Source organism: Ambystoma mexicanum, chromosome 12 (genome assembly GCF_040938575.1).
Source record: "Ambystoma mexicanum isolate Mex_15411 chromosome 12, UKY_AmexF1_1, whole genome shotgun sequence".
NCBI lineage: Eukaryota > Metazoa > Chordata > Amphibia > Caudata > Ambystomatidae > Ambystoma > Ambystoma mexicanum.
Window position 1 is genome coordinate 818,430,347 of NC_090936.1, and position 23,969 is coordinate 818,454,315.

The window sequence follows — 23,969 nt, forward strand, 5'->3', positions numbered from 1 at the left end:
TTCTGAAGATTCAGACCTGTAGCAGGGCTTCACCAGGCGGTTCAGTCATTGTAGGGGTCCTCTTCTGTCAGCTCCTCTTTGGTTATTTCATTCCAGTGGCGACTCTGCTCTTCCAGACCCAGAGACATGCTTTTTATAATGTTTTCCCCCATTCACACAGCCTGGCTGTCAATCACACAGCAGGGTGGCTGTCCTGGTGGGGAAAGTCACCCAGCCTATCAAACAGGAGTGCGACTTGGGTTACCAAGGGAACCCATGGCAGTGGTTCTAAAACCCCTCCCTCACATCCTGCCTAGCCAGACTTTCAGGCACCTAAAGATGGACTTCTCTCAAGAAGCCCACGAAAAGACAGTGAACAAAGGAACCAAACTGGTTTGGTGCATAGAGATGAACATGAGAAAGACTTTTCCAAAAAGAAATGGTAACTAAACCCAGCTGGAGAAATATTAAAAACAATACGGTCAAGCGGATTTAAGTTTGAGGCTACCAAGATAGCCTAAAACAATACCATGGATATTTAAGATAACTGTGGTAGAAAAAATAGGGTAGTTACCACTGCCACCAGGCAAGTCTTAATGGAAAGGGAGCAACGCAATGCTCCAAGAGAAACAGACAAAAAGGGATAAGTAGTAACCCTTTCCAGTACTCCATGTAAGATGTTTTGTACTGGGTCTATGGTTTTAAAAGAGACTACTAAAGTTAATGGCAGCTTTACATGTTCTGGGGACAGTAGTTAGCCCCAGAAAATGGAGTCTGAGTTTGGAATTCTAAAAGACAACCCTGTGTCACTGCACTGAAGGTGCTGTGTAACACACAGTAAAAAGATGATGCCTGTGGAGTAGGTGAGGCTACACAGTCCATGAACATAACAATGTTAAACACACACAGCAAAACACATGTAACAGTGGGTAAAAAAGGGGTCTCACTCTTACCAGGTGAAAAAAAAATCCTAGAAATCCAACAAAGCTGCTGAGGGACTCACTAGGTAAGGGAAATCAGCCATATATGAGAATTCTCCCTAACACTCACCCACCTACCCCCGACTAAGGGACAGGAGGATGTAATCCACTCCTGGATGAATCTCTACCTTTAGTTGGTTAAAAAACTCCTAGAGAGCCCATCAGCATTTTGGTGGTGACATCCTGCTCTGTGCTCAATGGTGAAATCAAGCCCTTGCATGCAGATTGACCATCTCAGAAGTTTTGGGTTCTCCCCTTTAATTTGCATTAACCATCTCAAGGGTTGGTGGTCTGTCTGAATCACAAAGGTAGATCCATACAAGTATGGTCTAAACCTCTTCAGAGACCACACAATGGCAAAACATGCACTCCTCCTGTTGTTCACAAGTCAGCTGAGAAGAGAGATTAACTCCTTTTATTTTCTCATCCAAAGGTTGGCCTCTGAGGAGGTCAGGTAGAGGTTCACTCTCCTCCTCCTCTTGAGCTGAAGCTAGAAGCAAAGCTCCCACTTCTGGTCTCCAGACATATGCCTTCAAACTGTTGGTGTGAAAGACTCTGGTCTGCCTAAGTCCACCAAATAGTTCACCTCTCAAAGTTTGCCACAACCTTGAAGGGTCCTATCTATTTGTCCTGCCAGACCCTCTGCCTTGTTGGCACCATATCTAATTCAAGCTGGTCTTGAGTAAACTCAACCATGCTGGCCTTCTGGTCATGCCAATGTTTGACCAAAGCCTGACCTGCTTTCAAGTTATTACTAGCTTCTGCCATCATGTGTGGCATTCTCCGCTGGAGACCTATCACATAGTCAGTCACTCTGACTGGCTTGGGGGAAGGAGCACTCTCCAACCCCGGCTTAATTAGGGCCAAAGGACCTCTGACTTGATGGCCATAAAGAAGCTCAAAGGGACTGTAACCAACTCCCTCCTGAGAGACTTCTTTATAAGCAAAGAGAAGGCATGACAATAGAAGATCCTACTTTCTTCTAAGGGGTTCCTCTAAAACACTTATCATGCTCTTCATGGTACAATAAACCTCTCTATCAGTCCATTTGTTTGTGGATGGTAGGCTGTAGAGAACTTGTAAGTAACACCACAGTTTTTCCACATGGTTTACATGTAGTGGGACATACAACTGGATCCCCTGTCAGAGATCACTTCCTTAGGAAACCCTACTCTGGTTACTATGATTCAAGCAAACACTGACTCAAGGTTTCCAAGTAAAAGAATATAAATTGATTTACTTTTAAGTTGTATAACGTTTCCCTAAAGTGAAGCAGTTCAAAAATCACACTCGTAATGCACCACACCACCCCCAATAGTTGACAGACAAGTTAAGCTCACAAAATGAAGTGGGAGCAAAATGGCACTCTGTTAATTAAAAAGGGAGGGGAAGACAAAGCTAGGCAGAAAGAAGCAGAACAAGCAGGTAAGTAGTCAGGATAATCTAGAAAGAGGAACTACAGTGATGGGATCAAGTAAAATAGGCTTAGGGCCAAAGTCAATAGGACAAAAGTCTTTTGCTCAAGATCACACAGTTCAGGGTAGTTTGCGGTTAAGTCTTTGCCAAGAGTTCAGAACGAAGTTGGTCGACAGAAAAGTTAGCTTAAATAGAAGAGACAGACAAGCAATCGGATCGGCGAAGGGTTTCACACCCTTCCACCGTGGCTGGACGAAACAAACAATCGGATGTTATGAAGGACACTCTTTGTGGGAGTTTGAGAAGCTCTAGTGGAGAAGGTGTTGGAGAAAGCATTATAACAAAGATAACAGTAGTATGTAGGTAGAAACAGTGAGGTGTGGTAGGAGTGTTTCTTTAAATATGGATTCATTTGACTTGACTTCTTTAGTTCTAGAAAAAGGAAACACAGAACAATGGGAGTGTATGGCTGAGATGCTAAAAACCTTCGAGGTGTGTTCTAGCTTGTAGATACAGCACTACAGTTTAAGTGTACTCAGAAGAGGGAGTGTGGTTGGTTATGTTTTTGGTTTTATGTGCTCAGTCTGTCCATGGTAGTTAGCAGGGTGGTTGGATTAGATTGGATTATGCTTCTCAATCCAATGACCCAGGAAGGATCCTGGGTTTTCCTATGGTGCATACATTATATGCTTAAAAGTTTGAAGTGATTGTGTAAGAGCCAACATTGTGGGGTTTTGGGTAGACAAGAAGGTGGACCAGTCCAAATGGAGAGCTATGGCCACATTGCACTGTTGGTCAATCCATGTGTTCTATACGAAAATCTTGCTTGCCTTTTCCTCACTCCTGAAATGATTCCCCAAATATTAAAAGACGTGAAATATTTACTATTTTAAACTCACATCCTCGAATATTTAGAGAATCTGTTTGATCTTAGTTAGTGTGTAAATCTGGGTGAATATTGCCCCCTGGCAGCACTTTCCATGGCAGTATTTTCACTGGATACCAAACCATGCACATATAGATACTACCTCCTTACTGTCCTGTTACTCAATAACAGTCCTTCTTATACCCTGTACTCTTGTATTGCTGTTTAGGTGCTGTATGTTTCCTATGCATGTAACCCAAGCTTAAGTATTCTTGTATCTGCTGTGCCTGGCTACCCCTGGGTTTGGAGTGCAATATCAAATAATAAACTAAACTAAACTAAACTAAAGTGAGATTGGAATTGTATTTCTAATTTGCTGATCTACAAGCTCCTAGTTGAGTCCCCTTCCCTGTGGTTTCCTCCCAGTTTGCTTCCCTCCCTATACTTCAAACACCTTGCAAAAAAAGTGGCTATGTGGTGATCCCTGAATGTGTCCCAAAGGGACAAATACAAATATAATCAAATCTAGCTGTGGGTTAGTGTGCCTACCAGCAGTCGGAAAGGTCTGTAGGGCTGTGGATAAACGTATTGAAATCAAAAATAAGGATTCTCTGCATGCTGTGATACAAGAAGAAGCAGAGATTTAGATGGAGTTTAGGTCAAGGAAAACTGTAAGCGGTCGACTCATTACATTCTTGGGAATGAAAATAAATGTAAGTATAAATGACCATCCATGGGCCGTTGAATTGAAAGGAAAAGTGAAGGCCTTGACAGCACAGGCAACAGTGATGCATTAAAAATATGGAAGATTCATGCTCCTGACAACTCTAATGTTTTATAAACATAAAGTTGGGCATACGCTAACATAAGGAGCAGCAGCTAGTCTAAGTCTGCCTTGGCAAACATGGTCTGTATTAGAGGGTAGTTTTTGGAGAGCAAAAGGGATTCCAATCACAACAATAAGATTTGAGAGGTGTCTGATATCGATGTATGCCATTGTAGAGTGGATGACCTTTGCTTTGTATCGGAAATGTGTTATGGAAAATTCCCCTACCCCATTTGAAATTCTAACCACTGCTAAAGGGAGGGAATAGGCGAGATTGGCCACTAGGGGAATGGGATATACACTGCATCCTATTACTAAGGGCATTGGAAACAACCAAAGAAACACTGGACTTGAATCCATAGGAAGATAAACAAAGCCTGGATCAGAACTCAGCAGCGCGCAATCCCATTTTGGAAAGAAAACACTGTAAAAGTGTTAGATTCCCCGTGTGCCTCTCGTGGCCCAGCCACCATTTCCTGGTCTCTCCCCTTCCTCCCGCCTCCCATCCCGCCCACTGGCAAGTGATTGGCTGCACAGCCAGCAGCTCCTGGGCCTAGCGTTTCGAGCGCTGCAGCCCACTTCATTTCCTTACCAAGAAGGAAGGTGAGTGGAGCAGCAGCGCGCAATGCCATTTTGGAAAGAAAACACTGTAAAAGTGTTAGATTCCCCGTGTGCCTCTCGTGGCCCAGCCACCATTTCCTGGTCTCTCCCCTTCCTCCCGCCTCCCATCCCGCCCACTGGCAAGTGATTGGCTGCACAGCCAGCAGCTCCTGGGCCTAGCGTTTCGAGCGCTGCAGCCCACTTCATTTCCTTACCAAGAAGGAAGGTGAGTGGAGCAGCAGCGCGCAATCCCATTTTGGAAAGAAAACACTGTAAAAGTGTTAGATTCCCCGTGTGCCTCTCGTGGCCCAGCCACCATTTCCTGGTCTCTCCCCTTCCTCCCGCCTCCCATCCCGCCCACTGGCAAGTGATTGGCTGCACAGCCAGCAGCTCCTGGGCCTAGCGTTTCGAGCGCTGCAGCCCACTTCATTTCCTTACCAAGAAGGAAGGTGAGTGGAGCAGCAGCGAGCAATCCCATTTTGGAAAGAAAACACTGTAAAAGTGTTAGATTCCCCGTGTGCCTCTCGTGGCCCAGCCACCATTTCCTGGTCTCTCCCCTTCCTCCCGCCTCCCATCCCGCTTCCTGCACCCATTTCCCATCCTAGGAGCAAATGAGTCAATCCCCACTTCCCCTCCTCTAAAACCTCTTCCTGATCCCATCCCTCCCGCCCACCCCCCCTCTGATAGGCCCCTCGACCTTTATCACTGGTCCTCCCAGGGCAGCCCTCTGCCCGGCAGCCCCCAGCGGCTAAGGGCCCCAAGGCCAAGGGCGGCTCCAACAGAGGCGGCTCCAAGATGTGTCTGCAGGTGTCCGAAGGGGAAGCCAATGAAGCCAGCAACTAACAGACACCACCAAAAACCGTGAGTGTGGTGTGGGTGGGGAGTAGAGCAATCACTCCACTCCTGAAAGCCCATGCCACTCTATCTTACATCCAAATAACATAGACTGCCATAATGTTTGCATGTCCACTCTTAGATGGAATTGTGAAAGATAGCATGTCCACTCTTAGATGGAATTGTGAAAGATAGCATGTCCACTCTTAGATGGAATTGTGAAAGATAGCATGTCCACTCTTAGATGGAATTGTGAAAGATAGCATGTCCACTCTTAGATGGAATTGTGAAAGATAGCATGTCCACTCTTAGATGGAATTGTGAAAGATAGCATGTCCACTCTTAGATGGAATTGTGAATATTATCATGCCCACTCTTAGATGGATTTGTGAATATTATCATGCCCACTCTTAGATGGAATTGTGAAAGATAGCATGTCCACTCTTAGATGGAATTGTGAAAGATAGCATGCCCACTCTTAGATGGAATTGTGAAAGATAGCATGTCCACTCTTAGATGGAATTGTGAATATTAGCATGCCCACACTTGGTTAGAACTGTGAAAGTTAGCATGTCCACTCTTAGATGGAATTGTGAAAGTTAGCATGTCCACTCTTAGATGGAATTGTGAAAGTTAGCATGTCCACTCTTAGATGGAATTGTGAAAGATAGCATGTCCACTCTTAGATGGAATTGTGAAAGATAGCATGTCCACTCTTAGATGGAATTGTGAATATTAGCATGCCCACACTTGGTTAGAACTGTGAAAGTTAGCATGTCCACTCTTAGATGGAATTGTGAAAGTTAGCATGTCCACTCTTAGATGGAATTGTGAAAGTTAGCATGTCCACTCTTAGATGGAATTGTGAAAGATAGCATGTCCACTCTTAGATGGAATTGTGAATATTATCATGCCCACTCTTAGATGGAATTGTGAAAGATAGCATGTCCACTCTTAGATGGAATTGTGAAAGATAGCATGTCCACTCTTAGATGGAATTGTGAAAGATAGCATGCCCACTCTTAGATGGAATTGTGAAAGATAGCATGTCCACTCTTAGATGGAATTGTGAATATTAGCATGCCCACACTTGGTTAGAACTGTGAAAGTTAGCATGTCCACTCTTAGATGGAATTGTGAAAGTTAGCATGTCCACTCTTAGATGGAATTGTGAAAGTTAGCATGTCCACTCTTAGATGGAATTGTGAAAGATAGCATGTCCACTCTTAGATGGAATTGTGAAAGATAGCATGTCCACTCTTAGATGGAATTGTGAATATTAGCATGCCCACACTTGGTTAGAACTGTGAAAGTTAGCATGTCCACTCTTAGATGGAATTGTGAAAGTTAGCATGTCCACTCTTAGATGGAATTGTGAAAGTTAGCATGTCCACTCTTAGATGGAATTGTGAAAGATAGCATGTCCACTCTTAGATGGAATTGTGAATATTATCATGCCCACTCTTAGATGGAATTGTGAAAGATAGCATGTCCACTCTTAGATGGAATTGTGAATATTAGCATGTCCACTCTTAGATGGAATTGTGAATATTATCATGCCCACACTTAGTTAAAACTTTGAAAGATAGCATGTCCACTCTTAGATGGAATTGTGAATATTCGCATGCCCACACTTGGTTAGAACTGTGAAAGTTAGCATGTCCACTCTTAGATGGAATTGTGAATATTCACATGCCCACACTTGGTTAGAACTGTGAAAGTTAGCATGTCCACTCTTAGATGGAATTGTAAAAGATAGCATGTCCACTCTTAGATGGAATTATGAATATTATCATGCCCACACTTAGTTAAAACTTTGAAAGATAGCATGTCCACTCTTAGATGGAATGGTGAATATTATCATGCCCACACTTAGTTAAAACTTTGAAAGTTAGCATGTCCACTCTTAGATGGAATTGTGAAAGTTAGCATGTCCACTCTTAGATTGAACTGTGAATATTCGCATGCCCACACTTGGATGGAACTGCGAAAGTTAGCTTGTCCACTCCTAGATGGAGTTGTGAGAGTTAGCATGTCCACTCTTAGATGGAATTATGAATATTAGCATGCCCACACTTAGATAGAACTGTCAATAGTAAATTTAGAAGTATACCCAATTGCCTCTCTGTGAAAAGGGAATTAGAAGTGTACCCAACAGCCTCTCTGTGAAAGTTGAATTTAGAATTGCATTTAGAAGTTGCATTTAGAAGTGTGCCCAATAGCCTCTATGTAGAAAGTTGCATTTAGAAGTACATTTAGAAAGTTGCATTGAAAGTGCATTTAGAAGCAGCATTTAGAAGTGTACCCAACAGCCTCTCTGTGAAAAGTTGAATTTAGAAGTGTACCCACTCTGTGATAAGTTGAATATAGAATTGCATTTAAAAGTGTGCCCAATAGCCTGTCTGTGGAAAGTTTAATTTAGAAGTACATTTAGAAAGTTGAATTTAGATGTGTGTCCAATAGCCTCTCTGTGATTCTAGAAATGTGCCCAACAACCCGCTGAATTTAGAAGTGTGCCCTGTAGCCTCTCTGTGAATTAAGAAGTACGCCCAAGAGCCTCCCGTGGAAAGTTGAATATAGAAGTGTACCCCATGTAACCCATCATATCTCACCAACACGCTTACTCTCTCCTTACACCATCACTCAAATAGAACACAGAGATACTATGACACCATTCGGTATAACTGTTCTCATATCAACATTTGCCGCTCACCCCACATCACTCTAAGTAATCACTGCTGGTTACGCACCCCCCAGCGAGGCGTTCTCCTCAGGCCTAACGCAGCCACATCCGATCTGGATAAATCCTGCCAGAACGAACACATACCCCTGACCTCTCAACCACCACACCTACCGCTAGAAAGCAGCTATTACACCGATACTGCACGAGCTGTACACATACCTGGTGCTCACACGCACCTTTTTGACTCTCTCTACTCTCTCTACTGATTTGAACTGCGGTTCCCAAGGGCGTTCAACCTACCAGCGCCTTCAGACCATACCAATGGTATATAAGGCGCTATATAAGTGCAAAATAACATAACATAACATAACATTTGAGAACAAATGATACCTTATTCTCGGCCATAAACCATGAGACAAGTTCTTATAACACAACGCTGAAATACTTAACAAAATTCCTGAGCCCCCATCATCGGTACCATTTTATGCATATGTGGATGAACCTGTATCCAACGAGAGAATCGCTAGTGGCCGCAACCAGGTAGATAACGTTGAGCGCTCTTTCATGTGTGTGAGAAAGAACACACAATTGAAACCGTGAAACACATAATTACATTTTGTGTGGGCTTTACACAACTTAGAACAAGGTATCTAGGCCGATTTGTAGATGGACTAGCTAATCTAGGCGTAGAATCTTGGTGGAAGATGTTTCTAGAGGGGAAAACATCGTGTGGATTTTTGTGGGCATAACCTCTCTAGATGAAGTGTTTGGGGGCATCAAAAGTATGAAAAAAGTTACGTTGAAGGAACAGAAGGAGAGATTGGTGAAGTAAGAAGTTTATCGCATGATTTTTTGATCGTAGGTCTAATAATGAATTGAAGTATTCTTGATTTTGAATGTCTTGTTAAGACTTCTAATGCAGAGAATCTTTCCTTTTGAATGTGGATTTGTTTTAGTATGTTCTATGTTTTGAAAGGTGACAGGTTTGTAATAAACTAAAACACCAAAATAAAATAATTAAATAAATAGTCTGCACATTCAAAATGTTGCTTCAGTTCTGATCTATTCCTGGCAATATTGTGAAGAATGGATATTCTCATGCATGTGTAGAACTAGAAAACTGAACCGCCAGATCATATTCTAAAAATGATACATGTTACATGCTCTACACACGTTGTTTAACATTCCAGTCAATAGAATAAGGTTTCAGGTAGAAAATGTTCTTGACAATGGGGAATTAATGCATTTTCGATTTCTTTGCAATATCTGCAAAAGCTGACTTAAAAACAATGCTATAAAATGTTATGACCTTCGTAATTTCTCAATCCCTCCAGGTGGGCTCAAAACATGTAACAGAAAAAGATAAAAGTAATCATTTAGAAATATCAGCACCTTACAACTCAAAATAATTGACAATCTACCCATTTATACACATAATGGAGACTGAAAACCACATTGTTAAAATGAGACTGGAAATCTCATTTAAAAAGAGAAACTACGTCAAATACTTACTTTGCCTGATGATTGAATGCCCTTGATCATGGCCAAGCAGACCATCACCCATGCAGCGAGTAAGCAGACTGTCATCTTCCAGTTCAGACCTCCACTCTCAGATATTGAACTGGTAATATTTAGTGCTTCTCTGTACCAGAAAAAGGTGGTTGCTGAACTTTTTTCACATTCTGGCTCTACAACTAAAGCACAAGAGATGATCAAATCACATGCAAAAAAGTCTTGAAAGTTAGAAGTAGGTACTGTTTTAGTGTTTCATATGAAATACCAGAACATGTTGCTTAATGTAAATATTGTTAGATATGCTGATGTGCATAAACCTGGTGAATGACTTATCTATAGGTAGACTATTCCTCACATGCCATCCAGGATCATTATGAATTAGTCTGTTACTGTGCCTTTAACACCCCATTCCAAGGGCTGAAACGAGGGCTGTACAGAGCCCCTCTTCTATTACCATTATGGCCAGAAAAGGTAAGAGGAAAGCTGCTGCAGCGGCACAGTAACATAAGTGGGGCAGGGGAGAAGGGTTGGGAAATGAAAAAAGAAACAGAAATGGGAGGGTGGGGGAAGGTGGCAGCCCGCGTTGGACGAGCCAGCCTGTAGGTTCCTTGGAACATGGACTGTGATTAGAGATTTCGGCCCGTGATCCGCGGAACCAGATCGGCTGCTCCCACCATCCCAGGTACTAATGCATTTTAGGAGATGTCCTGTGCAATAATCAATAAACAATATAACGAAACAAATTATGCTAAGAATTTGGATCAAATGTGAAACTACTTTATTAGTTTTGGACAAGAGATGAATATAAGGTTTGGTCTTGTTCTTTCCTTCCAGTTATGAATGCACTCAACCATTTTAGTTTTGCCTGACCACACAGGGTTACATCAGGTAAAACCTGAGGGGCCAAATTCTCTTTAACACAAACCCTCTCACAGTCGGGTCCGTGTCCGGGTTCCCTGAATGGGGAAATACCAGGCCATTCCGACCTTGGAGGGCCCGGTATTTCCCCATTCAAGGTACCCGGACCCAGTTCATCCCCATTCCCATTTGAGCCCCTATTGGGCTCAATGAGAATGGGGAGCATGCTAACAATGGCCTGTTAATGACGGGCCCATTGTTAGCATGCTGGGCCGCTCTTGGGACCGGCTAAGGACGTCTGGTAAAACCAGGCATATTGAGCGGGTCCCGCGAGCGGACCTCGAAATAGGGCGTTAAGGTGTTAACGGCTCTGGCACCTTTACCAGCTCTGTTAATCCCTTACCACCCTCCTTGTAATGAGGCCCATTGACTTGGATGGTGCCTGCATGTGACATGGGGAAACAGCTGTTGTGTCCAGTAGTAACGGACCCTGCGCTTATCTGCACTTTGCAGTTCCAGTCCTTACGTCCATGTCCAATACTTCTATGTCCTTTAAGGAGGTCAGCATTGGCATGGCACCTGGGCCTTTGCCTGACCTCTACATCCCCATCAGGTTAATAGTTTACTGGTAGCATATCAGCCAGACGAGTCTGAAATGTTCAATAACACTGGTGAGGGGGTTGGTAGAAGCAACCTATCCAGGTTTCCATTAGTACTCAAAGCACTCCCCTTGAAGGCAACCTAAACCAACAAAGCCAGCTTGATGCTCATTCAAAAACATCCCCTCAGATGCCTTTGAAGTAACCCTCATCAAACTAGCATCCAAACTCAGTGCTTCATAAAATGTCAACATCTTTCATATCCAGCTCAACTGCACTCTGCCTGACTGTTTCAACATAAAAGCATAACTAAAACTATGAACGAACAAACCCAAGCCATCCACACCATGATATACGTAAGCACGCCCAACAGTAAAGAGGTCATAAGAAAAAAAGAACATATCTGGATAAAAACACAACTACAGAATGATCTCACCACTTTCAAAAGCTTCTGCCCTCACCTTAGGCAAAACACATTACTACACAACAGCCAAGGTATAAAGCCTCCAACAAGAGAAGAGCCTTCATTGAGGCAGTCAAACAGTTGTTCTTCACAGACAAAATGGACAAGAACTATCCCACATTGACCTTACTCACCATAGGCACCCATACCATACGACCACGCCATTTCCCAAGATGGTAAACATTCAAGATCCTAACACTGGAAGGACTCACAATCATCACTCAAGGCCACCTTAATGTCATCATAGCATCCATCTCTAAGAACATAACAGCAAAGTCTCTCAATTCTCTTTCCCACACTATCAATGCCTCACTCATTCAATGCCTGTCATCCCCGGACACATTGAAACCTGACCAGATCTTACCCCCATTAAAGAAGCCTACACTGAACCCAGGTGCAATAAAAACTACCAACCCATCACCCTTCATTGGCAAGATCATTGAGGAACATCATGCTCCAACTACATGAAAAGATTGCTGAACACAATATGCTTCAAGACACCAGTCCAACTTCCTACCAAGGTGCAGCACCAAGACCCCCAAATTCCAGGTCATTGACGAGACACTCTCATAATGGATAAAGGCTACCCAATGCGTCCTGGTCCTGCTCGACCTCTCTTCTGGATTCGATACAGTCAACCAAAACAAGCTACTTAACACAGTGTCCTCCTGTATGGGATTTGATAACATAGTCCCTTCATGGCGTTGCTTCACACCTAACTAGGTGAGCCCCTGAATATCCCAACAATGCCCAGTGATTGTCAATGTTCCACAAGAATCCCTCCTCTCCCCTGTCATCTTCAACCTCTACATGGTGCCACTGCAGTCACTCTTGGCCAAATTCAAAATCAAAATCCACCAGTATGCTGATGACACACTGTTATAACTGATGTTCAACTACCACAAAGACATTCACCAATTGAAACACTTACTCTTTACCATTCAGGCCTGGAGATCAGGTGCCTACCTGAAATTCAATCCAACCAAAACAGAGTTCAGCCTACTTGGGGGTGCCACCAAATTCCGAGAATTTCAAAACAGGCTGACTCAAATGGACCACAATGATTTATCCCACTGACTTGGCGTAGTGAAAAGATCCTTGTCTTAACAAATTGCTTGTGACCCCTTCTTTAAACACACATCACCATGAAGAGATAAACAGCATGGCACCAACTCTCACTCCAGTACAGAATTAAACCCTTCACCCCAGACTCAGATTTAAGATTTGTCGTCTTGACCCTGGTGCTCTCCTACTTGAATGGAGGCAATGGCCTCCTGGTAGGTTTCCCAATCACTACTCTGTCCCTCCCTGCAAGCCATCTAGCACGCTGCAGCACACCTCATTTCAGGAATGAAGATATTCACCCACAGTTATTGCACTCTCAATAGACCGCATAGGTTACACCTCCAAGCTTGCATTAACAACAAAGCTCTAATGTACATGAAACCATATCAAGAACAGTGTCTTACCTCTGCTTCATACCTGTCATTTGCCAAGTCTGTACCAGGAGGATGGCAAGAGGTGATGTGGCCAGGTATGAGTTGGTTGATCAGGTGAATGCTGGGATTAAACTTCTGTGACTCCCATAATGTGATGCAGTGAGTACCCGGAAAGCATCCACATGCCACATTATGGCATTCCCTGATTTCCGTGGCAGAGGAACAGTGCAAGAACTGACAAGGAAGCCAGATGTTCACAGTGGCTCATATGTCAAAATAAAGGGTAGGCCAGAATCCCCAGTAATGACCTGAGGCAGGCAGATAGGTAGCCACTGCATGATTAGGGTGGCGAGGAAGACAGCCAAGAAAGGACTGGTAGTGGGCAGGTATGTAGGTGGAGGAGATAGTGGGCAGGCTGAAGCCCAGAGCAGAATGGTAGGCAAGGGAGCAGATGAACAGGCAGGTGGGCAGGGAAGAAAGAAAAGGAAGACAGCCAAGGTGAGGGCATCCCAGCAATAAAGAAGGGCAGGCAGGCAGCAAACAAGGAAATAGGGAATTGGAAGCTGACGGGCAAAAAGAATGCAGTGTCAAGCAGCGGCTACAGTAGCATGATGGTGCCCAGACAGCTTCAAGTCGGCAGTTTAAATGCCCCACCAGCTTCGAAATGGTATCAGGTAATAATATCCCCATATATATGGTTGCTGTAAATAATATCGCCGGGAAAATGTTGTGGCAATATTATTTGGGTGACCATATATATGGGGACAGGGTCAACAAAAAAAAAAGAAAAAAAAAAAGTTTGGGGGTTGCGGGGGTGTCCCCCGCATGTTCCATGCAATAACATTGCCACAAAAAACGGCAATTTTTCTGCAATATTTTTGCATGGCGAGATTTTTGTGGCAACATTATTACATGGAACCTTCGAAATGAGGCTCTGTGGTCTCAGGTGAATTGCTTTGGCAACAGTGAACGTGTTCCATACTGTGCATGCTTAGCCTTGAGACGCTGGTCCTCTATGCCTGCACCTTGCCTGCAAGATGGCAGCAGTCATTCACATTGCAGCCACTGCGGTTTCAGGCCTCCTGTACCAAGCACCAAAGCTGCTGCCAGTCCCGCAGGTTCTCCCAGTGCCTGCTGCAGACAGACACCAATGCAGGTATACCTGCCAGGCAGGTAAGTGGCAGTGCACCCATCCGCGGACACGCTTGACACACCATTATATTTAAAAAGATCACCATTCAAAACTTTTTCTCGAGTATAGCTACACCCATTAACTCTATTGTAAACTGCTCCTTTGATGAAGGGGATGTACCCAAAGACATCAACGAGGTTTGGATCACCCCTCTTTTAAAAAAAGAGGGGTTAGATCTACAGGACCCTTCAAACTATCGTCCAATAGCCAATGTGCAATTCTCCTTAAGGTTATGGACAAAAATTGCCTGCTCCCAATATAATACATTAATTGAAGAGGAAGGCATATTTTTGATTAGACAATCCGGATTCCGGAAAAGCCACTGCACTGAGACTGCACTCAAAGACATCAAATCTATGCTCTCCGGGATAGTAGACAAAGGCAAAGTGGCCATGCTGCTGTTGTTGGACCTGTCTGCCGCTTCGATCTTGTAGATGATGGGAGGTTGGCAGACAGGCTCAGGGAAGTGGGCAGATGCTTGAAGCCTGCCTTTGATTGGTTCAGTTATTTTTTGGGTACTAGAGGGGCCAGGGTAACTTATGAAGACTTCAAGTCGGATGAAGCCCTCCTTGATTGCGGAGTGGCTCAGGGCTCCAGCATCTCTCCGTTACTATATAACATTTAATCTAAGTTATTCTTTGATCTTCTGGACAGTATGGGAGTCAGTTTTGCAAACTTTGCCGACGATATCCAGATAGCTTTGGAACTCACAGGTTCCTATGAAGATGATGCAGAGTTGGTGTCAAAAGTCTTTTTTGCCATTCATTCCTGAATGTATGATAATTTCCTAGCTCTAAATGACAAGAAGACAGAGATCCTGCTCGTGGGTAAGGAGGCCAAGATTAAGTCTCTTGATTCTCGTTACAGTGCCTTTCAAGTTGGGGGAGCTACTGTTGAAGTTTCCAGTCAAGTCAAAACTTTAGGAGTAATCTTTGATTGCAACCTTAATTTCGACAAACATGTTGCATACATAAGTACTGCCTGCACTTACACAATTCATCTGCTATGGCAGATTAGACCTTATCTTTCTAAAGAAAATCGTGCTCTAATAGCCATGGCAACTATGAACTCGAGGTTTACTACTGCAATGGTTTACTTGCAGTTACCACCACTACTAATATTAAGAAACTGCAAACCCTACAAAATAGAGCAGTTAGGGCTGTTTGCGGGCTAGGGCGCAGAGGTCACGTGACCAATGCACAGAGGAAGTTGCATTGGCTCCCTGTGGCTCAAAGGATTTGCTTTAAGGCCTCCTAGCTAGTTTATAAGCGCCTGGCCCATACTGCCCCTGGTATTTACAAGACCGTTTTAAGAAAATGCCTTTTAGACATACCCTTCGTTCTAATGGTAAAGATGTGCTACAACAATCACGTTTTAGACTAAAATCATACAGGGATTGTAGTTTCAATGTGGGTGCATTAGTAAACATTTTTAATTCAATGCAGGCCCTTCTGGGGAGCCAATGGACAGAGAATAGCACAGGGGCAACATGCTGGCTTTGGAAGCAAGACCACGCAGAGCAACAGAAGTTTGAATCCCAGATCTGTGCTTAGAAACTGTACGGTATTAGACCTGTTATAAAAGAAATAAAAATAAAATAAATAAATGGATGTCTCATCTGAATGCTGAGATATGATTGTTGTGACATAGGCCCAGAGCTGCACAAAGGGCTTTGTTTTGGGGGAGCTGGAGATTAGCAATTTTTCTGCACAGGTGCCCATGAGAAGTGCATTACAATAGTCCAGTTTATTGTTAACAATGGCACTCGCAAGCGTCAGGCGGTTGTCCGGAGTATGGAATTGTCCAATCAGGGTAATAAGCTTAAAGGTGTAGTTCATGGAAGATTCCAGGGCATTGATATGTTTGGTCATAAAGAGGTCTGCGTCCAGGTAGATGCAAAATGTTTTGACATGTTTCAGGACAGGTATATCAATAGAGAAGGAGGTAAATCCAGGGCCTAGATTTTGGAGCCGAGAAACGTATTGCATGATGGGCAGCTCTGATTTGTCATCATTAAGACATAGATTTTGTGTGCTGTAGACCCTATTTATGGTGGCGTTATCAGCATGGTAGTTTCCATTGAGAGTGATGAGGATCTGGGTCTCTTCTGCAAAGTTGGTGTAGGTAATATAAAGTGAGACGAAAAGGTCAAATAAAAGTTTTGTGTAAGTGTTGTAGAGGGTCAGGGAGAGCCAGGAACCTTGAGGGACTCCAAGAGGGATGCTCAGCTACCTCCAACTCTCTGAGGGCCAGACACGTCTCCAGCCAATAAGTGGGGGGTAGATTTCTCTCCTCTACAGGTGCCTTCATCTGGAATGTCCTCCCTGTCCCTCTCAAACTTGAACGGGACTGCCTGAAGTTCCAGAAGCTGCTGAAGACCTTCCCTTTCTCCTCTGCTTTCTCTCTCTCTCTCCCCTGCTGACCTACCTGCCTGCTGTGCCGGGCAGTTGCATGGCTACCTCCAGAGTCTCATTGGGTACCAGGCTCCTCCATGATCAGTTCAGTCTCCCCTGCAAGGCCTCCAGGCCTACTATTCATGTAGGGGCTGTAACTGTTGCCTCTACGTCACCCTGCCTCCTCGCACTTGCCCAGAGCTGCACTACCCTGGATGCACTCACTCAGAGTATTGCTGCACTGATTGCACTTCCCCTTCATGGATTTTGAGGTCTAGCAAGGCAGTTTCAGTGTTGTGTTTAGGCCTAAAGCCCAATTGTCTTGCACCCAGAATGTGGTGATTTTCGAGAAAGAGTTGGATTTTGCAGTAGGCCATACAATCTTGAATTGTAAGGAGGAAAAGGACTGTGGTGATGGAGCAGTTATTGGTAGGCAGGGTAGGTTTGAGCGAAGGTTTCTTAAGTGGTATGGAAGGTAGGTTTGAGCAAGGGTTTCTTAAGTGGTAGGGAGGATAGGTTTGAGCAAAGGTTTATTAAGTAGAGGGGGAGCCCGGGCAGCTTTGAGGCTGGTTGGAGGTGTTGATGAATTCAGTAATGACAGGGGTAAGTGTAGTGGCGCAGAGCTTGATGATATGAGCAGGGCAAGCATCCCCCTTGCAGTTGGATGGTTTAAGTGAGAGGATACTTTTTAGTACATTTGTCTGGGAGAAACTGAAAGGATTGGCTGACCAGGTCTGGGAGCAGGAGGGGACAGGGTTATCTAGCCCTTTGAGAATGGAGACATGTTTGTGGACACTGAAGCTGGCATTGGTAATTCTGGAGTTATAGGAGTTGGCATTAGATGAGATTACAGCCTTGATGTACGTTTCAGTGGCAATGGAGAGATTAACACGATTAGAGGGGGTGGAATGCTTCCTCCATAGATGTTTTAGGGCTCTTTTGCATCTGCGGACGATGACAAGATCTTCTGAAAACCAGATATTAGCTGACTTGTGTGGTTTAAGTGCTTTAGGCTTGAGGGGGCATGGACGTCCAAAGTGTGGTGGAGGCTCTGAGCACAGGGGTTGGCTAGGACTTCAGGGTCCTTACTTTTAGGGGGCAATGAGGTTAGGAGAGTCAACAGAGTAGGCACACATGACTCTTCAGTGAGCTTGAGGGTATTGTGAGCCATGGCGGAGTTGGGAGAGGGTGTGGGGTTGGTCAAGGGGTAGTATGACAAGTGAACTCTATCAGAGAGTGGTCATACCAGGGTGGGGGGTTGATGGCTGAGATAGTTATGGAAGCATTAATGGTAAGTAGCCAGTCAAGCATGTGACCTTTGGCATGAGTGGGCGGGGCGACATGCTGAGTAAAATTAATGTCAGCAAGAGTGTTGGCAAGAGCTGTAGCTTTGGTGTCAGTAGGATCGTTAAAACCCAAGTTGAAGTCACCCAGTAGTATGAATTTGGTGGTAGGTTTGATGAGGGGGGTCAGCAACAAGGAAATGTCTGGGGAACTTAATGAGCTGGCTTGCCGGTAGAGGAGTGGGAGGTTGTATGTGGTTTGGGGGTTGAGGTTTGATGGTAAATTTGGTTACAAGTATTGTGTAGCCTACTACCAAAGGAATACGGATCTGCCTGATCTGTAGGGATGATTTAGCAATAAGGACAACACCACCTCCTGGTGCTTTAGGGCGGTCTGCTCTAAAGACATAGTAGTTGGCTGAAATGTCTAGAAAGAGTGGAGGGTGAGAGGCACCATGGAAACAGGATATGGTGGTAGCAAGGATATCTAGGTGGTGGTCAATAATGAGATCATAGAATAGCATAGACTGCAATGGAATGGGCACTAAGAGATTGAAAATGTTATGGTGCACAGCTGATGGCCACAACCTGGTTAACTGTAGGCATGAGTAAGGTATTGGTGGGGGGTTTGTGAAGGGCAGTGGGAGAAGCAGATGTTAGGCAGAATCATATGCAGTACCATTTGGGAACACCACACACAATTAAGACTACAACTGACAGTACACATTCACCTTTGGTACAAGCCTGCACTACACAGTAAAGTGGTAGCGATGGCTGAGCAGCCAGACTTATCTCAAGAGTAAAGTGAGCAGTATGAATAGTTACACAAAGGACAGCAATTACTATGGTTCAAACAAACACTGACTCAATGTTTCTGAGTAAAAGAATATACATGTATTTACACATCAGTTGTAAAACAATTCACTAAGGCAAAGCAGTAGAAAAATCACACTCTTAATATACTACACACCATCCAATAGATTCTGGACAAGTTAAGCTCAAAATGAAGTGTGAGCAAAATGGCACTCCAGCAATTTAAAAGGGAGGGAAAGACAAGGTTAGACAAAGGTTGAGCGGCACCAAGAAGTAAGTAATCAGGGCAATCTAGAAAAGGCTACTATGGTGAGGAAATCATATCAAGAGGCCTGAGGCAAGGTCAATGGACCAGAGTCTTTGCAGCAGAGGATCACACAGTTAAGAGTAGTTTGCGGTTAAGTCTTTGCCAAGAGTTCGTAACGAAGTTGGTTGGGAGAAAAGTTACTTTAAAGAATAGAGAAGTACAAGCCCTCGGATTGCCGAAAGATTTCAAACACTTTCACCGCAATGGGATGGAACGAACAACCGAGTTAGAACAGTACCTTAAATGAAGAAGAAGGATGTAGCTGAGGTAGAAATTCCTGGCAGGTCCGGTTCCTGAAGCAACTGTTGGACTGACACAAAGTAGGAAGACTGGAGGGTTCTGCACTGCGCAGGGAGAAACCAACAGCAGAGCAAAGCAACAAATAAAAGGTGCGCTCCTTAAAACCCAAGCAGGGTCCAGTCCACCTGGCAAACCGGTTCACTTTAGCTGTGCACAGCAAATTCGACCAGAGGAGGGAGACCTGACTTGCAGTTTGGCAAACTGGTTGGTCCCACCAGCTCAAGGGGAGAAGATTCCTTGCAGATCTTCCCTGTCGTTGAAGTTTGGAGATTCGGACCCGCAGCAGGGCCTGGAGGTTCAGTCGTGGTAGAGGTCCTCTTCTGTCAGCTTCTCTTCGGTTCTCTCGATCCAGTGGCGACTCTGTCTTCTCAGTCCCAGAGACCTGCTTTTTATGCAGTTTTCCACCATTAACACAGCCTCGATATCCTTCACACGGCAGGGTGGCTTTCCCGGCGGGACAGTCACCACAGCCAATCATACAGAGTGCGACATGGGTCTCCAAGGAGACCCTGTGCAGGGAGTCTCAAACCCCTCCCTCACATACTGCCCCCCTCAGACAGTCAGGCACCTAAGGAGGGCTTCTGGGCATAAGCCCTCCAAAGGAAGGTGAACAAAGGAACCAAACCTGGTTTGGTGCGCAGAGTAGAACACGAGAAAGACCTTTACAAAAAGAAATGGTGAATAAACCCAACCGGAACCAAATAAAAGTAAATGGGGTCCAGCGGATTTAAGTTTGAGGCTACTAATTTAGCCTAAAACAGTACCTAGGCTATTTAAATAGACCGCGGAAGGAAAAATAGGGTAGATACCACTGCCACCAGCCAAATATTAAAAAAGGGGAACAAAATAATGTTCCATGAGAAACAGACAAAAAGGGATAACTATTAACCCATTCCAGAACTCTATGTAAGATAATTTGTACTGGGATTCTGAGTTTAAAAAGACTAATAAAGTCAATGGCAACTTTACATGTTTTGGGAGACAGTAGTCAGTCCCAGAAAATGAAGTTTAATGTGGGGAGTCTGAAAAAGACAACCCTGTGTCACTGCACTGAGGGTGCTGTGTAACACACAGAAAAAAATATGATGGCTATGGAGTAGGTGAGGCTCCACAGTCTATCAACACAAAAATGTTAAACACACACAGCAACACACATGTAAGAGTGGGAAAAAAGGCTCACACTCTTTCCAGGTGAAAAAAAAAAAATCCTAGAAATCCAGCAAAGCTGCTTAGGGACTCAGTAGGTAAGAGAAATTAGCCACTCTGAGAATTCTCCCTAACAGCGGGCAGGTGATAGAAGGGAGCGGGCAGGTCTGTGAAGTAGTTTTCAAGGTGAGCCTTGCAGGTCTAGACTAACTCCCTCTATTGTACAGCACCCCATTAGGTTACACTATATAAATCACAAACATACATACATTTACATAGACATACAAAAATGTACACATGCATAACTACATTGGTAGAAGCAATAGTACAATGTGCAGGATAGCAGTGGGTTTCATAGGAGCATAGCGGCAATAAACTGTAAATATTATGTGAGTGTTAAGGGTGCTGTTAAGGCATTGCAGGCATTTCCACCTAAAATTGCAGATTAATTTACTCTTCAGAACAATCCATTGTGAAGATGAAATGGTCCACGGAGAAGCATCAGATTAAAAGAGCAGTGCATCAGTTTTACTGTTTGGAACAACCTATGCCTGTACACATATCAACACATCTACCACCACACCTCAACTACCACCCCTCAAAAGTCACAAACGTCTGAAACAACTATCAGACTCAATGACTCTACAAATATCTATTTTTTAAATCATCTTTGTGCACCCTCTGTACTATTGCTGTTTGTCATCTATGAAGGAACACAAATAATGCAAGAAAAAAAGGCAAGGCACTGGAGAGGAGTTGAGAAGAGTAGCATGTCATAAAGAGCTAATTAGTTGCTTGTCTTTTGTGCAGTGACAGGGAATAGTTTTTGGAGGAAGAGCATATTTAGTAGTTTATAAACTGTATAAACTCACTGTGACCTACAGAAGAGGTCCTGAAGAATGTTCACCATTAAAGAGCACAGGAACAGAAATATGCTGAGCAAAAAAAAGGGACTCATACTTTGTTGAGTCCTGTACAACCCAGATTCAACTGCCCAATCTGTAGTTTTGAAGACAGATACTGTACTCAGAGGGTTGAGAAGGGTCACTATAGTACTTTATTATGGTTTTATAGGGTATTTTGAAAAAGGTGTTTTGTATTTGAATTTTTGTATTGGGATTTTAGTAATGATGTATGTATGATGTATTGATATCAATGTAATGTCATTAGCTCTATTTCCATTGTTTATTTCGGTAAAACAAATCATACCATAAAACATATGACACAAACATATAGATAAATTGACAATCAATAATATCAAAAGAAAAATGGCTATCATTAGTCCCAACAATCATAAAATTACATAACAAATTAAAATAAAACTACAATATTCAGGATCTGACTGCTCTTAAAAGAGATCCTCTCAAAATCAGAGCTTGTTTAAAAAAAAATGAATACAGCCCAACCCACCTGTACAGGGTCCTTCCACAACAAATAGTCCAATGCAGACTCATAGCAGCGAAAATCCAAACAATACAGGTTTCAAAATATGCTTTCTAAAAGCTGAAATAGCTGGACAAATCATGAAAAAGTGTGCCAGGTACTCCTTAGGTGCCCCACAAAGCAAACACAATTGATCCACAGCTGCCTTAAGCCTAGCAACCAACACCGCTCTTAAATGAATATAGTTAAAAAGGCGCCCTAGAAATAGCGATATGTTGAAACGGATGTTGTGCCCAGCTCAAATACTTTTGTAGGCAAGAAGACGAGATAATCAGATGTTTTCTATTTGCAGGCCTCATAATCTCCAATGACTCTTGCTTGGTCTGAGGAAACTGGAATACACTGTTATTTTGCAGAGCTTACATCCTTCTTGGAAAAAAGGGCTGCTTTGGAAAAACAGTGATCCATACCTGCTTCCAGCAGCATAGTGTTCATATACCTCAGCCATGGGGTCCTCAGAAGGGGATCCCTGTACACAAGATAACGAACCAATTCCAGAGTTAAAGTAGCTTTGGTATTGCCCCAAATTCTCATCCAATCACTGGCAGGCACTCATGCAATCAGATCAGTAAGAAAGCAGCAGCCCAGTTCTTGATGAACTGTAAAGTTGGTGGCATACCCAGGTAACCCCAAAGCACTCTTGAAATATTTGTTTCTCAACCACCTGAATGGAATCAGTTTTGGCAAAACCTGACAGTTCCATGCTATACTTTGCCACAGAAGAGGATTTGCCCTGAAAAAAGCATTAGCTCAATCAGTTTTATTTTAAATGACCCCAACACTCTAGCTACCCGCCCATTTGCCTGCATACATCTCAGGGTCTGCTTCTCCACATGACCCTCTGACCCAAAGTTCAATGAGATCCTCACTCCCAGGTAATGAAAATGAGCTACCCTTGGAACAAGCTCCACTTTGCAAAAATAGCTGAAACCTCCCCCCCCCTTTGGCAAAGCATCACAGCTTACCTCTGTGTATTTACCTTTAGACCCACGATATCCATACATTGGGCATAGTCATCAACAAGGCACTGAAGAGATCTAGGAGTGCAAGCTAGTAAAACCGTATCATCTGCATAGGCAAGTAAAGGCACGCGCCACTTGCCTAGCCAAGGAAAATCACAATTAGATTGAAAAAGATGGTCATAAAGACCATTTATATAGAGACAGAAAAGCAGAGGGGCCATAGCACAGCCTTGACGCACCCTACATTCAACCTGCAAGAAAGGTTTACAATGTCTAGAAGGTCCACTCCTCACACAGGCAATCATCGAATGATGTAATCCTTCTAAAAAAATCCACCAAGGCACCAGGACTATTCATGGGTCTGAGCATGCTCCATAACCTGCCACGATTAGCCTTGTCAAATGCAGTGCTCAGATCCATGAAAGCCAGATAGATAGGTTTGTCCTTGATAAACAAAGAATGTGCCACCACCAGATAAAGGTTCAGGGCCTGTTCTGCAGTCCGCAGACTTGTTCTAAAACCCAGCTAAATGGAAGAAAAGAAGTTTGTGCTCTCCACCCATGGCTGCAGTCTCCCAAGGATAGCCCTTCCCGACATCTTTAACACTGGGTCTAAAAGAGAGATTGGTCTCTAAGGTGCTGGTAACGCCATTGGGCCTTTTCTATAGATTGGGCAGATAATAGCGTGGGACCAAGAAACAGGATAAATACCTTCAGCACATGCTGCATTAAGCCCCTACGTCAGAATGGGGGCTCACAGGTTTGGTTCCCCCAAAAACAAATCTGCTGGAACATTATCCAAACCAGGGAAATCACTCCTGCCCTGGTTCTTAATAGCTATCACAATTACCCCAACAGTAAATATGACGGTATCCTTTGTGACACAAGATAATAAGTTAGGCTGCAAAGCAAGGGGCCCAGCAATCCCATTGTCTAATAAATGATAATATTTTTATCGCATAAGGGTTGCAATTGACAAGTACCTGCACCCTGATACTAGTCTACTATACATTGTTCCCAAACACACTGCAATGGAGACTACATGTAGTGAAACCTTCTTTTTTCTTTATGTCA

General features: G+C 43.7%; 1 protein-coding gene across 1 annotated transcript in view; it reads right to left on the bottom strand.

Moving 5' to 3' along the window:
- SLC6A15 (solute carrier family 6 member 15) overlaps nt 1-23,969 on the bottom strand; it is a 778,634-nt gene that overhangs the window by 354,359 nt on the left and 400,306 nt on the right. Inside the window, exon 5 of the mRNA XM_069629318.1 lies at nt 9,696-9,877. Coding sequence (XP_069485419.1) covers nt 9,696-9,877 — 182 coding nt within the window. The remainder of the gene's footprint in view (nt 1-9,695; nt 9,878-23,969) is intronic.